General features: G+C 46.3%; 1 protein-coding gene across 1 annotated transcript; it reads left to right on the top strand.

Annotated features, from left to right (window-relative positions):
* Positions 1–1,698: 1,698 nt before the first annotated feature.
* tnfaip3 (tumor necrosis factor, alpha-induced protein 3) lies at positions 1,699–14,128 on the top strand. Its single transcript, XM_041947483.1, has 9 exons — positions 1,699–1,965; positions 3,573–3,993; positions 7,900–8,090; positions 8,384–8,525; positions 8,756–8,926; positions 9,020–9,200; positions 9,437–10,434; positions 10,654–10,859; positions 11,065–14,128. Exons 2-9 carry the CDS (start codon positions 3,687–3,689, stop codon positions 11,344–11,346), a joined length of 2,478 nt encoding a protein of 825 aa, XP_041803417.1. The 5' UTR covers positions 1,699–1,965; positions 3,573–3,686; the 3' UTR covers positions 11,347–14,128.
* The last annotated feature ends 934 nt before the right edge of the window (positions 14,129–15,062 follow it).

Raw genomic sequence — 15,062 nt, 5'->3', positions numbered from 1 at the left:
AGCTTTTCTTTCTATACATTCTATAAGCTCTGCGCATTTGGCACATTTGTAACTTTTGTGGAGTCTTGCAGCTAAATGAATAATTAGTTTACATAATCAGCAGACTAATGAGTACTGAAAATAATCATTTTTTGGAGCCTTGTAATGAATCATTTGTAAAATGTGTCACCATGGATGCAAACATGGAATACAAAAATCTACAATGACACAATATTTGTCTGTCTCTCTCTCTCACACACACACACGTTTCATTCAACCTTTACTTCACCTCAAAAGACCTCTGAGGAGGTATCCTCATTTACAATGGTGTCGAGAAACAAAACAAACAGCAGACAATAAAACAGTTAAATACAGAATAATAACATGCTATCAAGTAAATGAGAAAAAATATAGGAAATAAAACGATGTTCAACTGGAATAAAATAGAGGAAATAGATAAAAGAGATAAATACGATATTCAAAAGGAGTACAATAACAAAAGCAAACATTTACAATCAATTAGAGGGTGTGACATCCAAACACACAAAGACAATAAGTATTCGTCCATTCAGTCCATCTAAATGCATCACGCCTTTTTGTCCCTCGCCAGCAAGTCAAATGTGACAGTTGGAACAAACACACAGAGTTGTGATGGCTCTGCTGTCGTAGCGTCTGCACTGGTAGACCACAACAGTTGGTGCACTTTTCCACCCGCTGCTGGCTCAGTCACCGATGGTAGAACTTGTTAACCACCAGAACCCACAGATGCACAAAGGTACGACGGAGTTTCAGTGTTTCTGCGTCTCTGACAGCCACAGACATGAGGAAGGATGTTTCCCACATCAGCTGATGTTTGGGACTTAACTAAATTTGTGAAAAACAACTAAAACAACAAAGATTTCTGTGTGCACAGTTGCACTGAGGTGCATCGTCATTAGCTATAGGAGAAAAGCCTTTTCTGCCATGTAATTTAAAGACACACTCTTTTTCATGTTTTATTGCTCATCATATGATTATTAAAGAGCCACTCTTTCTTTGTTGTGGCAGATTTGATTTGTAAAGCTTTGTTCTTGTCTGACAAGTGTATTTTTTTGGTGTCTTTTAAGTCCGTGTGGGCTGTGCACTTGCACTTGCACGAGGCAACAGATAACATAATTGCCTTCCTAACAAACTATTAAAAGAAAAGAGAGAGGGAGAAGCGTTGTTTGAATTGATCTTGCACCCGTGCATCCAGCACACCTGCTTCTCAAGAGTCCTTGAGCACGACATGAAATCCCTCTGAGCACCACAGTCTTCTTTATAGCCACTGACATAATTTCCTAACAGTCAAAACTGTATCACATCATCATTCCACTCATACACAAGTAAATGCACACATGCATACATTCAGTCAGCGGCACAAAGTCTATTTATCACCAAGTGATGAGTTTTTCTTTCGCTCTCTTGACTCATTTGCCGATGCCGGACTCATCGCAGGATAATGATTTATTTCTAAGGTTGTCTCATGAAATAGAGTATGACGCGACCTGTCTGTCTCCCTCAGTGACGCTCCTTTGTGCACAGTAGGTGGGATATGCTTTTCAGTATTGAGTCAGACAGATGGAGAGCCCCCTGGCGGCGGTGAGCTGTAAGTGCGCATGTTGTGTGTGCGTGTGTGTGTGTGTGAGGAGAGAGAGAGAGAGAGAGAGAGAGAGAGAGAGAGAGAGAGAGAGAGAGAGAAAGGAAAATGGGTGGACGGAAAGTCCCCGTGTGGAAATCCCCTTGACTTGGGATTTTTCCTTTTTTTAAAAACTATCTGTAGCGGACGTGTGTACTCTTTTGAAAGGCTTCGCAGGCTGCGAGGGCTCCAAAATAGATCTGATACTGAAGGAAAGAGAAGGTTGAATGGCGCCGAGGACCGCTGCGGTGAGGCTGAGTGAAGTGGCTGAGAGAGGACTAGCCTGAGCATCCGGGAGGGCTTTGTTATTACCCCGACATATTACACAGGTAAGACAGCCGTCCTCCCTCCCTGTGCCTCCCCATGTGGGCAACATTTCTCACCGAGCGGGGGTGAGACCTGGCGGGCACGTCACGTTCGGGCCTTGAGTAATGTATGGTCGTGTTTCTGGGGACATGGAGGAAGCTTGAAGCCTGCTCACGACAGTGGCTTTGACAGCCATTGTTTACAAAGACGTCACCCTCAAGCGGATGGCAGGGCATTTAAACAGCCGAACGTAGCATCGCCGCGCGCTACACTGTATCGACACCCGCGGCGCGAGACGCGATTGAGGGCTACATTGTTTCAAAGGTAGTTGTCATTGGAATTACGTAAGCCTTAAACGTCAGCAAAGTCTCCTGTTATTGTGTTTTTGTGTAGCCAGTCATCCTAAACCGCAGCGTCCACCGCTGTGCCGCTGTCTGTCTGCCCGAAAGTCTGCCAGCGGTGCCAGCACACCAAACAGCGACTAATGAGTCGTGTCAACATGCCCACTGACACCCAGGTGCCTGTTGTCTGGTCCCTCGTGTGAGTGACTAGCCCTTTAGCACGCCCTAGCCTGTTGTTGCACCTGCTGCTGTTTGGGTAGTAAATGCACGGGGGGCATTGCGCGCGAAGTGCTCAGGTGTTGTCGTCGCGTGCAACAGAGGATGTTGTCGGGAGTTAAAAAGTCAGCAGGAACTCCAGGCCTGCTCGCTGACCGCCACTTTCTACTTCCTGTGAAGTCAGTGTGCGCTGACACCCCCCTTCATGTTGGGTGAAATGGTCCTTTTAAGGCTGGAGAGTGGCACACCACTCTCCAGCCTGACTTCTGACAGGTTTTAAGTTCCAAGCAGAACATAGAGATGAGTGTCAAAAACTGTCCAGCAGCTAACGTTAGCCCCAGATGTTTGTCCATATTCTTAGCTTTGCTTATTCATCCTTCAAACTGAAATTTCCTAACCCAGTTTGCTAACTTCAGGTTGCATTTTGCTGACTTTCTGAAATTCCTTTGCAGCAACTCATGTTAAGGCAACATCAGACAGTGATTTAATGAGAACAGTGATGTTTTGCTGTCTGAAATTTCAGCATGATACTGGCACAGGTATTGAAAATTCTCCAACGATTTTACCTTTAAGCGTGTTTAAGGACCTGATGCAGGCCGACCACCAGAAAAAGGTGTCGGCGAGGGAGGAGGCCTCTGGGCAGTCGGTGTGACCTTCCCAGCAGCCTGGGAAGCCCTGGGTGGCCTTCAGTTCAAGCCTGGAAAACACCAGTTTATTGTTGGAGGGCTTTGAGCTCAGTGGTACACAGGGCCGTCCTGTTTGGGGAAACTCGGAAACCGTCAAGACGAAAATGGAGAATTAAAAGAACAAACAAGAAAACAAAGGGCTCTTTGTGTGCTTTATTCTATTTGGCCCACCAGAATCTCCAGTGAAAAAGCACCAGACAGCTTTCGCAGTGCGTTGATCCTGTGTGTTGGGTGGTTTCCCGAACAAACTGTAAACTAAGTTGTGTCTTGAGTCTCAATTAATAAGGACGGGGAATCTCCACTGAAAATTTCCCACCAGTCTATACTGTTATTTTCTACTGTACGCTGCTGTGAAATAACATAACCACTCCCCTTCTCTCCATCCAGTTTCCACGTTGTTCGGACAGCGGTGGTTGGTGCCTCCTCCTCCTCCTCCTCCTCCTTTCCTTCTCCTTGTTCCTCTTCCTCCCCTCCTTCCATCCACCTGGCCACACATCCGCCATGTCGCAGGGTCAGAACTTCCTCCCCAAATTCCTGTTTGTCTCCAACCTGCTGAAGGCGGTGAAGATCCGTCAGCGAGTGCCCAACGACGTGGTGAAGCCGGCTGCCAGCGGCGGCCTGATGCACCACCTGCGCGGCATGCACCGTTACACGCTGGAGATGATCGCCATGAACCACTTCCCGCAGGCCTTCAGGGAGGTGGTGCAGGCTGCCATCCTGGACCGCGCCATGCAGGCCTCATTGGAGCAGGAGAAGAAGCTGAACTGGTGTCGGGAGGTGAAGAAGATGGTGCCCTTACGTACCAATGGTAAGAGGGATTTTGCTGATATTTAGGAATTGAGTCTCCAGTAGATCGTCTTTCTTTGACTTTATTACTTGAGGATGAAGCATGAAGTTTGGAGCACTTTAGTGAGATTTTGGGATGTTTTATCACATACATTTGTGGTTTAGTAGTGCGTGTGTGTATTTCTGGATCAATATGAGTGAATGCTGTTGGAGTACAAGGTTCTGGTGGCATTTAACCTGAAGTTCAACGACAGGAGCGATTCAACAGATGGGTCACAGAGCTGATGTCAAGCTTTTGTTCCTTGATTTCAGGAACTGTAGCGATCTCCATTGCTCAGGGCGGAGGATGTGTTTTGCTTTTGTTTCATTTTCTATGATCGAGGAGGTGCATATGAGTCAGGCCTACTTGATATGTAAATTCTGAGATGGCATTACTCACAAGCAGGGTTACTGTAAGTGACAACAATGGAGGGACCCGGTTGACACTTTCACATCCACTCATTTAGCAGCCCCCTTGGTTTTACTGTGCCGAGCCGAAGCGTTTGAGTTCAGTCAGCCCGTTGCAAAGTCATGTTTTCTGTTACGTGGATGTCGTAACACGGGAACATCCCAGAGTAGGCAAACATTCAGACACGGGCCCGATTACTTCTGATCATAGCTCTGCACTGGGAATTTCTCTGCCGTCACATGCAGTACCGTTATTTACTGTCGGTGATGTTTCAGACCCGACTATTTCCACAGTGTTTCATTTACAACCTGAGGGGTATGTCCCCTCTGTTTCTGTGTAGGTGTGTGTGTGTGTAAGTAGTGTGAATGTCAATGGCTCTTAAAACATCTCAGATGATTTTAAGTTCCCCACCTGCCTGCCCAAATGACTGACTTAGGTTTATGGCACCGTCTTAGTGACAGTCAGATGTGTCACAGCTCACCAGCCCTTGTTAAATCCAGAGTGACCAAATCCAACTGTCTCACTGTCTCTGCTGGCCTTTTTTCAGTCTATATTGTAATAACATCGGCACATCTGGTGTGTACATCAGACTCTATTTTTACACGAGGGGAAAAAACAAGCTTTGAAGGGAAACATCAGCCATGGCATTCACAACAGAAGGAGGAAGCGGAAATCAAGATGGGCTGCAAGTTTGTCTTAAACATGTGAGTTTCCAGCGGAAATAGTGTTTTTCTTTCTCATAGGAAGCAATTAACACTCAACAGAGAAAAAATTCCTACGTCGGACTCATCTCAGAATTGACTTTGTACATTTACCGGATGGATGAGGAACTTGCTGGATTCTTTGTGTGCTGAACTCATTTTTCATAAGTACTGAAACTCTTTGTGAGGGCCCCATGGTGATTGTGAAGTTGGTAATGACTAAAGTAGTTACTGGAACGCTCATTAGCACATGGTTCCTCTTCAGAAAGACCCCTGAATGGATGACAAGCTCGTCTGGCTTCTGCTGACGGCAACCTGCCTGGAATTTCCTGTCTTGCGAAGATGATGTCATAAAGATGAGACAGAATTTAGAGCCGGAGCGTCTAACTCTGAAGGACCCAGACGTGACTTTGAGCAGAGGACGGACAACGTGCACACACGCACGCACACACACACACACACACAGGGCTGACTGACTGCTGCTGAGTCACTGGAGCTCAGCAGACACACATACAGAGAGCGAACGTGAGAGAGCAAAAGTCCGTCAATGAGCGTCCAGTCAGAGCAGGTCACATTAATCAAGCTTCTCGAAGTCCTAACACTGTTATAAGATCAGTCTCCACACTGTCTGGGAAATAAATTCACCCATTAGCCCGAAGTCTTTTCCTCAGGTCGCCATCTCTGTGATGTTACTAAAGATTTAAAACCGCTGAACGAATTTCAATCTTCCCAAAACCCAACTTCATTCCCAGACTGGAAGAAACAGAACTGATGTCCACTCCCCGGCAGTCAAGATAACCATTGTCCTGTTTTGTGCAACGTTTCCACCCAGCCAAGAAACATGTTATTGAAATTCACTGCGTCTTCTGTCCTGAATGTCTCGGACGCATCCGGGGGTTTTTCCCAAACAGCATCCCATGTCTGTCATGTGTCCCCAACAGGCAGGATTTGTTTGGCTGCAGTACACTGACTCCACATACTGTAGTAGCAGGGAGGACACACACACACATAAGTGCAGATTTCAGGTTTGTCTTTTAATGTGATAGCCGTATTATTTGATTAAAACATACAGCGGTGAAGTATCAAAGATAGTCATGGCCAGGACGTGTTTTGTTGGCTTGCGGACAAAGAGTGGGAGAGTGGATGATGTGTGGCACAAACCTAGAGCCACTGGAAAGCACAGCATTGCAAACTTGTGGTAAGTGTCACCTGCATGGCAACCAGATGAGGATTAAGACTGGTCCTACACTGGTGTGTTTTCAGGAAGTGTCTCAGCTTGTCACAGAGGAAGTGTCTATATTTAGACAGATGGGACCAGCAGACCGTCTTTCATCTTTAGTCGGCAGGCAGCTCGATTCAGGGTCAAAAGTCTGTGTGTTTTTGTGCACAAGAGGAACTGATTATACATGCATGTTTGTGCGTTTGTGCCTATTCTTGTATGCCTGTGTATGCATCTCTGTTGAGGATGCCTTTTCTCACTAGAGAGTTGTGCATTTTATGTTTTTGTTGAGAGTGATGCAAGAGCATCGAAATGCAACAACAGCTAGCTCGTCTGAAATAGAAGTGGATGCTTCTTTTTCTCAGAGTACACTGGGATTGTTCCTTCAGTTGAATGAAAACAACTGTATCTCACATTACTGTCATCTCGCACCACTGATGATGCTATTTTGAGAAATCTGATCACAGTTTGGCCTGTGGCACGACACTTACCCCAGGCTAAACTCATTTCAGGCTAACCTTTTCATAGCTGTGTTTTAAATGATGTTTCCTGTGCAGAGGTTTGCTCTTGTGATGTGCACAGCTTTTGGATATGGATTGTCTTGGTCTGAAAGTTTAATTTTTAATGCAGCAGTTTTATACAGAGAGGTTCAGGTGAGTGTGTGAACTATCGCCAGGTAAGCGGATCATAAAGGCAGACAGAGTACACACATTACAGTACATGTGAGTGCACATGTTATCTCAGCGCTCATTAATCACAGCCTTCATCGGGTGTTGATAGCAGTAGTTAAAAAGATAACATTCCATCCTGTCCAAGCCACACCCCTGTGGAAAGTCCAGGACCAGCTGAGTAGCACTGATGAGTTGGGATCATAGAAGGGGAACACACACACGCACAAAAGGCAGAAGTTAGCGCAGGGAAATTCCTGTGTTTAGTGTGGCAACAGGGTTTTTCATTGCTACACACATTGACAAACATGGGCTCTCCTGTTTCACAATGAGAAAAAGACCCAGCGCTGCTATAGGAGACCAAATAAAATTCCAAGGTTTTTAGTTGCTCAAGCTCACACGCACACACACAAAAAAGCCTTTTGAGAAGCCAATTTTATCTCTCTGGATGGTTAATAGAACATAGAGGAAGTAGTTTCCTTGAAATGAAACAAGAGAGCATATTTTTTGAGTGTTTCCGGACAGATTAGAGAAGTAAGCGAGTGGCATTTAATTTTTCAAAAAATTGATTTCAGGTACATTTAAGGCCCATTTTCTCAGGCCAGCTGTGTAAAAGCTGAGCTTTGTCTGTAATGTGTGCATACTTTCAGACATGTGAGGGTCATATAATAGTCTAGACACCAGATAGTGTGACAACCGGCCCGATGGCCTGGAAATCCCCAGACTTTTGTTACGCTTCAGTGTGTGCACACTGCAATTGTCTGTTGGTGTGCTGTATTATTTGCATGTGTGTGTTCCCCTGCGCAGTTCTAGAAGTTTCTGTCCTGTTTACAAAACCAGCTACCCTTGGTATGAATATCTTATTCTCTGCCTCTCCTGTGTGTGTCTGTAGGAGATGGGAACTGTTTGCTCCACGCGGCCTCTCAGTACATGCTGGGCGTTCAGGACACAGACCTGGTGCTTCGGAAAGCCCTCCATGGTGTTTTGAAAGAGACGGACACTGGCGTCTTTCGAGCTCGCTTCCAGGCAGAGCTGCTCCAGTCCCAGGAGTTCACCCAGACCGGACTGCGATACACCACCATGGTATGAAGATCAGACTGCGTCCATGTCAAAAGCCTTTTCCATTACTTTGCATTAAAGATTGTTGTTAGATGGGAGACGTCTGAGCTAAAAAAAAAATACAACCTATGTGCAACCTGCACATTAATATATTTTGTTTTAATGGAATAGCCTCAAGCCAGAGCATATGCACATATCCTTCTACTTATTTTCCTACCTACAAGTTATTTTATGGGATGGTTTTATGCAGCTTCAACCCAAATGTGCAGTTTATATATAGGTTTATATCCTAACTCTTTGTGTTTGTGCTGCCCCAGAACTGGGAGGAGGAGTGGGAAAAGATTGTGAAGATGGCGTCTCCGGTCTCCAGTAGCAACGGGCTCCAGTTTGACTCTCTGGAGGACATTCACATCTTCGTCCTCTCCAACATTCTCCGCAGACCCATCATTGTCATCGCAGGTACTCCCTTTTTATCATCTCAAAGTATGTTTATTGCTCCCTGTTAGTCATCGAAGACTCACTGCCCTTGTGTCAACACGTCAAATCCCCAAATTAGTTACCTCCCTCCAGAAGCTGAAAAGTTTGATTTCATTCAGGAACATGTTAACAATAAGTCATGTTCTAAAAAGATATTCATATTTTTAGACAGTTCTTTTTATAAATCTCTTTAATTGCTGTTCCTTCAACAGACCAGGTGGTCAGGAGTATGAAATCTGGCTCCTCTATCTCTCCTCTGAATGTGGGTGGGATTTATCTACCGCTACACTGGCCGCCCACTGAGTGCTACAAGTACCCGATAGTGCTCGGCTATGACTCCCAGCACTTTGCACCCCTCATCACCATCAAAGACAGTGGTCCAGGTAGGAAACAGGTGTTGTGTAGCTGAGACGACAAAGGCCTGATATGAAGTTGCTCATGTTTTTATTCAGATGCAATGTCTTTGAATTCCACAGAGATCCGAGCCGTGCCGCTGATCAACCCAGGACGAGGGGGCTTTGAGGAGCTGAAGGTTCACTTCCTGATGGAGAAAGAACAGCAGCAGAAAGAGAGGCTTCTCAAAGACTACCTGCTACTGATAGAGATTCCTGTCATAGGCCTGGGCTACGACGCCACACGGATCATCAATGCTGCACGGTACCTACAGATGATAATGGACAAAATGACAGAGATTGGTTTCCAGATGTAGATCTTGGCCATGGTGTTAAATGCAGTTTTGCATGTTGCAACTCAGGAATTAGGAGATTTATTTTAGATAGATGATTACAGATTTTGTAATACTGTCATCAGCACAGTGATGACAGCAGCTATATTAGCTATATTAGCTACAAAAAATTCAATGAAGTAAAAAAACACATTCTCTCTGTCTCCAGGCTGGATGAGGGCAACCTCCCTGAAGACATGAACCTGATGGAGGACTACCTGCAACTTGTCAACCATGAGTACCAGCGCTGGCAGGAGGACAAGGAGCAGGCATGGGCCGCCCAGCCTCAGCGCCCACCGCCCTTCTCCGTCTCCCAGCTCTCTCTCATCGAGATCCGCTGTGCCACACCACGATGCACCTTTTATGTCTCCGTAGACACGCAGCCTCATTGCCATGAATGCTTTGAGAAGCGACAGGCCACTACAGGTGGAGGAGCGAGGATAGAAGGGGTGGTGCAGACCAAGGGAGGAGGGGTACAAGGTGGGGTAGGTGTGATAGGGGGATCAGAGACTGAGGTGAGCTCCAGGGGAGCCCGAAGCAGCAGCCCCCCATCCTCCTCATCTGGGAGAGGTGTGGTGTTATCCAGCCCCCGTTCAGCGCCACCCACCGCTCCTAGCCTCAGCCTGTACAGTGAGACTCATGCCATGAAGTGCAAGACACCAGGCTGCCTCTTCACCCTTAGCGTGGAGCATGATGGACTTTGCGAGCGCTGCTTCAACTCCAGGCAGAACCACGGACCCCCTGGAGCTGGAACAGCTGCTACAGGACTCCCAGGTCCCAATGGGGGGCCTATAGTCCCCCACCCGGCCCAGGGCTCCGGCTGGACCCAGTGGGGGGGCTGCGAGACAGAGACAGAGCGCTGCAGCATGTGCAGACAGGAGGCGTTCAGGATATTCAATGGCCTGTGTCCTCCCTGCATGCAGAGACAGCAGGCTCCAGAGAGGGGAGAGCCACAGCAGAACAACCCCAGGACTGAGGCATCGTCTTCGGCTTGGAGTCAGGCCAGGGACGCTGAGCGGCCGTGCCTCACCCTAACTCCAGGGCACACCTCAGCCTGGCAAGCCCCTCTGGCCCGCCCTTGTAAAAGATCTGGCTGCCAGTTCTTTGGGACGCCAGAGAAGTTGGGTTTCTGCACTATTTGCTACGTAGACTATCAAACCAACCACCGTAAGTCCTGAAACTGAACACTTCTATCATGTTACAGATTTTCAGAAGTAGAAAATGTCTTATCAAGGCTTTTTAAACAAAAGTCTTTCTCAGTTTGTTTTGCATGGAAGAAATAAGTGTCTACTTTCTTTTTTTCACTCAAATGTCATATTATATGAGACATTGCTATTATATATACGATTATATTATATCAACTTATATTTAAACTGACTATTCCAGACCTGACCCCTCCCCCTGCACCGGTCCAGAGCCGGCACGGTTTGGAGGCAGGCTTCCAGAACGCCTCGCGGTGTCGTGGGCCTGGGTGTGGTGCGGTTGGCAAGGCAATGCTGGAGGGCTACTGTGACAAGTGCTACGTCAAAGAGCAAAGTGCACGGCTCAACCAAGTGGCACATCGCACACCACACTCCCCTCCTCTGGTCATGGTAAGTGTCTGCCATCCGTTCTGAACTCCTTCTCCTTTCACCTGTGCCATCTGTCGGCTGTGTCTTGTCCTTCCTTTGTCTCTCTTTTTCTGTGATTCTCACCACCCATCTTCTTCTTGCAATATCCTGCTGGTCCACAGTTGCCTTTCAGTTGCCCATTGACCTTTTTCTCTTTGCTCCCCCTCTCTTCCCTGTGTACAAAAAGCGTGACCGAGCAGTCAAACCCAGATCTTCGCAGCAATCCCAGACCCAGACCCAGACCCAGTGCCGGCGGAGTGGCTGCAGTAATGTGTCCCCAGGTTGCACAGACCTCTGCCCAGAGTGCCACACGCGCGGCCAGGGCAGAGAGGCGGGCAGGCGGGCGCAGGCGCCCAAGGAAAAGTCCAAGCAGCGGTGCCGGACGCAGGGCTGCGACCACTACGCCAACCAAGAGAAACAGGGCTACTGCAATGAGTGTGACCACTTCAAACAGATTTACCGCGGCTGACCACATACGCACCCACGCACGCAACGACGATGACGAGACATCGCTAGCACGCTAGAGCCGCTGCCCTGCTGTGGGCGCCCCATGCCAGTCAATGCACCTCTGATACTAACTAACCAACTAACTAACTAGCTAGTGACTAACTAGTAACCTTATGGCCTAAAAATCAAACCCCCCACGTAGAATGTGAAGAGAGAGTGTGTGTATGTGGGGGTGGTTGTGGGGCGGGTGGTGAGTGTGTGTGTGTGTGTGAGTGTGCGTGTATGTGTGTGTGCGCGCATGTGTGTATGTGTGTGTGTTCGCAGTAGACATGGCCTCCAGAATACCTCTTTGTGCAATTATTATCATCTGATGTGCCCTGTGCACTTACACGTTGAGAGGTTTGGCTACATGTCAGAGCAACTGACTTAACTCTTGTGTACAATATGTATTTAGAGGTACGCAGTGAACCGTGCCGGACAAAATGATTGTATGTTGACATAACAAGAAGCATCTGACATTGCTTTCTAGACCACAGCCAAGGATTTATACCCCCACCCCCCCAATCTGTCTGTCTGTCTGTCTGTCTTAACCCATCTGTGTATCTGTCTGCCTGTCTGTCTAGCATTTGCTCTGCAGAGTGAGGGACGCAGTAGTTGGGGAAGCCCAGCAACAAATCTGTGGAAGTTGTTAGCAGAAGTGAGCCAAACTGGGCCAAAATAAATAAATGCTATCCACCATTTTTTAGCTTAGTTCTCCAAAAACACTTGTGTGTCCTCCTAAAATAGACTTACCAAGAAAGGCTCATGCAATCAATATTGTAAAATTATTATAAAGAATTAATTTCTTTCATTAGTCAATCAATAGCAGTGTTAGTTCATATTCTGAGGCAAATTAAACTTAGCATTGTTAATAATCTGTTATATGAAGTTAACGTTATGAATTGCTGCATATGGAAAGTAAGACCAGACCATGTGTCTCAACAGTGCAAGACAGACAGGGCAGGCCCCTGCTAGTTTTGGTGCTACATGTACAGAAATACAAGCCTCTCCATTGTAGCCAACATGCTGGCGGTGTCAGCGGACAGAAGGCAGAGAAGACAGAAGAGACAGGACTCATTCTCTTTCTACTCCTCCTGTCCTTCCTCTTATTTCCCCTCTTCTCCTCCAAAAACAGATCTGTTGCCTTGGACGTTGTTTTCCTGTTTACTGACCACTGAAGCACCTAGAAATGCATAACACAGACCTGCACATCATGCACACACAAATGTCGTAGCTCCAGTCCTGTCAGAAGGGGATTGCCAACTATAGAGAGAGCTGAGAACATAATGACGAGCAAAGTCTGGATGATTATCCGCCTTCCCACCACATACACACATATGCACACACATGCACATGCAAACACAGCTCTGTGAGATTGTATGCGCCCCACCCCAGCCTGAGGTGATGTGTAGGTAAACAACCCCGTAGAGAAATGCATTCCTCTCTGCTCCACCCCACTGGATGTGCCAAGGCGACAATTCAAAACTTCAGAGAGCAATCCCATTGCCTGCTTTGGCTAATCTTGTTTATCTGAATGTGTTTTGTGCTGCTGCTACAACAGCACAGTATTGGGGCTGATCCTCGATAAGTTTTGCCTTTAAGTAGTGATTGAAATTTTATGGACCAGAGGGGCCTGATCAGTGATCCTGGATCAGTGCTCCCACCTATAAAATGCTTTTGTGAATATGGATCTTGGTCCATATTGTAGGACCTTCCAACCCGATGCCTCATCTCCAACACACACACACACACACACAGACACACAGACACACACACAAAACGCACACATGTGTGCGTCTGGAATACGCAAAACTGACATTCCTGTTTATTTTTATTTTTTTTTGTTTTGGGATTTTTTAATGTATTTTGATACATTTGGTTTTGTTTCTGCCAAAAAAAAAAAAAAAAAAAAAAAAAACATGTGCCATCAATCGCCAAACAGTTGTTGTTACCTCCTTAAAAATGGCCAGCCTGGATGATTCTAAGCTAACTAGCCACAGATAGGCATCTCAGATTGTGTGCAACCACAGGCGAGAGCTTATCAAGCTCTCTCATGTTGAAAATCCCCACATGGCCGCTGTCTTTTTGCAAGTATCTATTTTACCCAAATACAAAGAAATATTCGGCTACAGAGATAAGCTCAAGCAGAAAACATTTATCAAATGAAACAGGAACAGTTTTTCCCCTCCTACTTCTGCTGAAGAACTCCACCGCTGTCGGCAGATGTCCATCTGTGGCTCCAGTTAGAACAGCATAGACAAACAGGCTCTTGGTCTGCCTTTTCATTCAACTGTATCTAAAGCTGTCGGGCCAGCCCACGTGTTGACGGCCTGTACGTAGATCTCTGTGTGCTTTAATCACCTCTAGACAAACCTTAATCAATTAAAGGCCAATTAGTGGTCAGCTCATCAGGGCCCCTTAAAACGCTTTCGGGGCATTGACTGAGTTCGACTGGGAGGAGATCACATAAGTTGCACATGACTTGTCTAAGCTGCTGAGGCATTTAAGAATGGTACTCCGACTTGCTTAGGGACATTCCAACAGTAGGAAGAGCATCCGCTTAAGAGCAGAAGGTGTAACAAAACATGCAAACTGTGTGGAAGTTTCTTTGTGTGACCTTTCGACAATAGGGTATTGTATGAAAAAAAGCCTGGTTTTATTTGTTAAGTATTTATTCATATCAAGATATCTGTATTGTGTGATTCAATAATTATTTATATGTCGTCCTGAAATGAATTATTTTTATTAAGAAATCTGAAATCTGTCTAATGTGGTTCTTGCCTCACTGGTTTGTGTGTGTGTGTATGTGTGTGTGTGCATGGCTGGTTAGGAGGGAGAGAAAAAAATGTGTGTGTGCGCTATCATAGAATATGTGTACGCAACATAACCATGTGTGCTACCCTACAAACACTTGCACATACAGTATGCTTGTGCGTGCTCTTTGAGATTTCAACATTGCACTCTTATTACAACATCTCTCTCCTCTACACCGTGTGTTGCCTAATTCAGTTTTCTGCTGAAAAGCATCTGCTCACTATTGGCACCAAATCCATCTCCAGTGTAGGAAGTGCAGTGGGTGCTGCAAAAGTCATCAGATAACTGATCACTGAGGCCTGGTTTAGATGTTGCAGAGTGCACCATTTTCCTATGTTTAACTGGGTTAGCTCGTTTTCTCTTTTTCTTCTCTCCGCCTCCGTTGTTCTTATTTCTTTTCTCATTGTTACACATTTCCATACAAAAAAAGTTCAAATGATGAGGTTTTTTCTTAGGTGCTTTTTTTTTTGGTCACAGTTCAGTTCTTTCCAGGCTTACGTTAGGGTGTCATGCTTTTAAAAAATAAACGGGAACCCCCACCCTCACATAGAATAACACAGCCTGCTCAGGAGGAGTTGATCATGCAGTGGGAGGGGGGAGTTTGGAGTGAGGGGAGATGTGGCAGTGACAGGTGGGGAATTGGTAATAATTATACATGGCAGGGCAGAGGTGACATTTAACAAGTGTGGGGCTTTAGGGTTGTGCGTGGGCTTTCTCATCACCATCCTCCAGCCCGTACAGCAGTCAGATTGGTAAGTTGATGCGGTTTCCTGGAAATACCCCTGCATGCAAACACTCCCCTGTCTAACTGTTCGTTTGCAGACTAGCGCTGTTTCGCTTGATGTGTGAGTGCCTCACTCATGTAGTGCAGTAAACCTTCCCATG

This window comes from Chelmon rostratus, chromosome 11 (genome assembly GCF_017976325.1).
Source record: "Chelmon rostratus isolate fCheRos1 chromosome 11, fCheRos1.pri, whole genome shotgun sequence".
Classification (NCBI taxonomy): Eukaryota; Metazoa; Chordata; class Actinopteri; order Chaetodontiformes; family Chaetodontidae; genus Chelmon; species Chelmon rostratus.
This window is presented reverse-complemented; position numbering and strand designations above follow the sequence as displayed.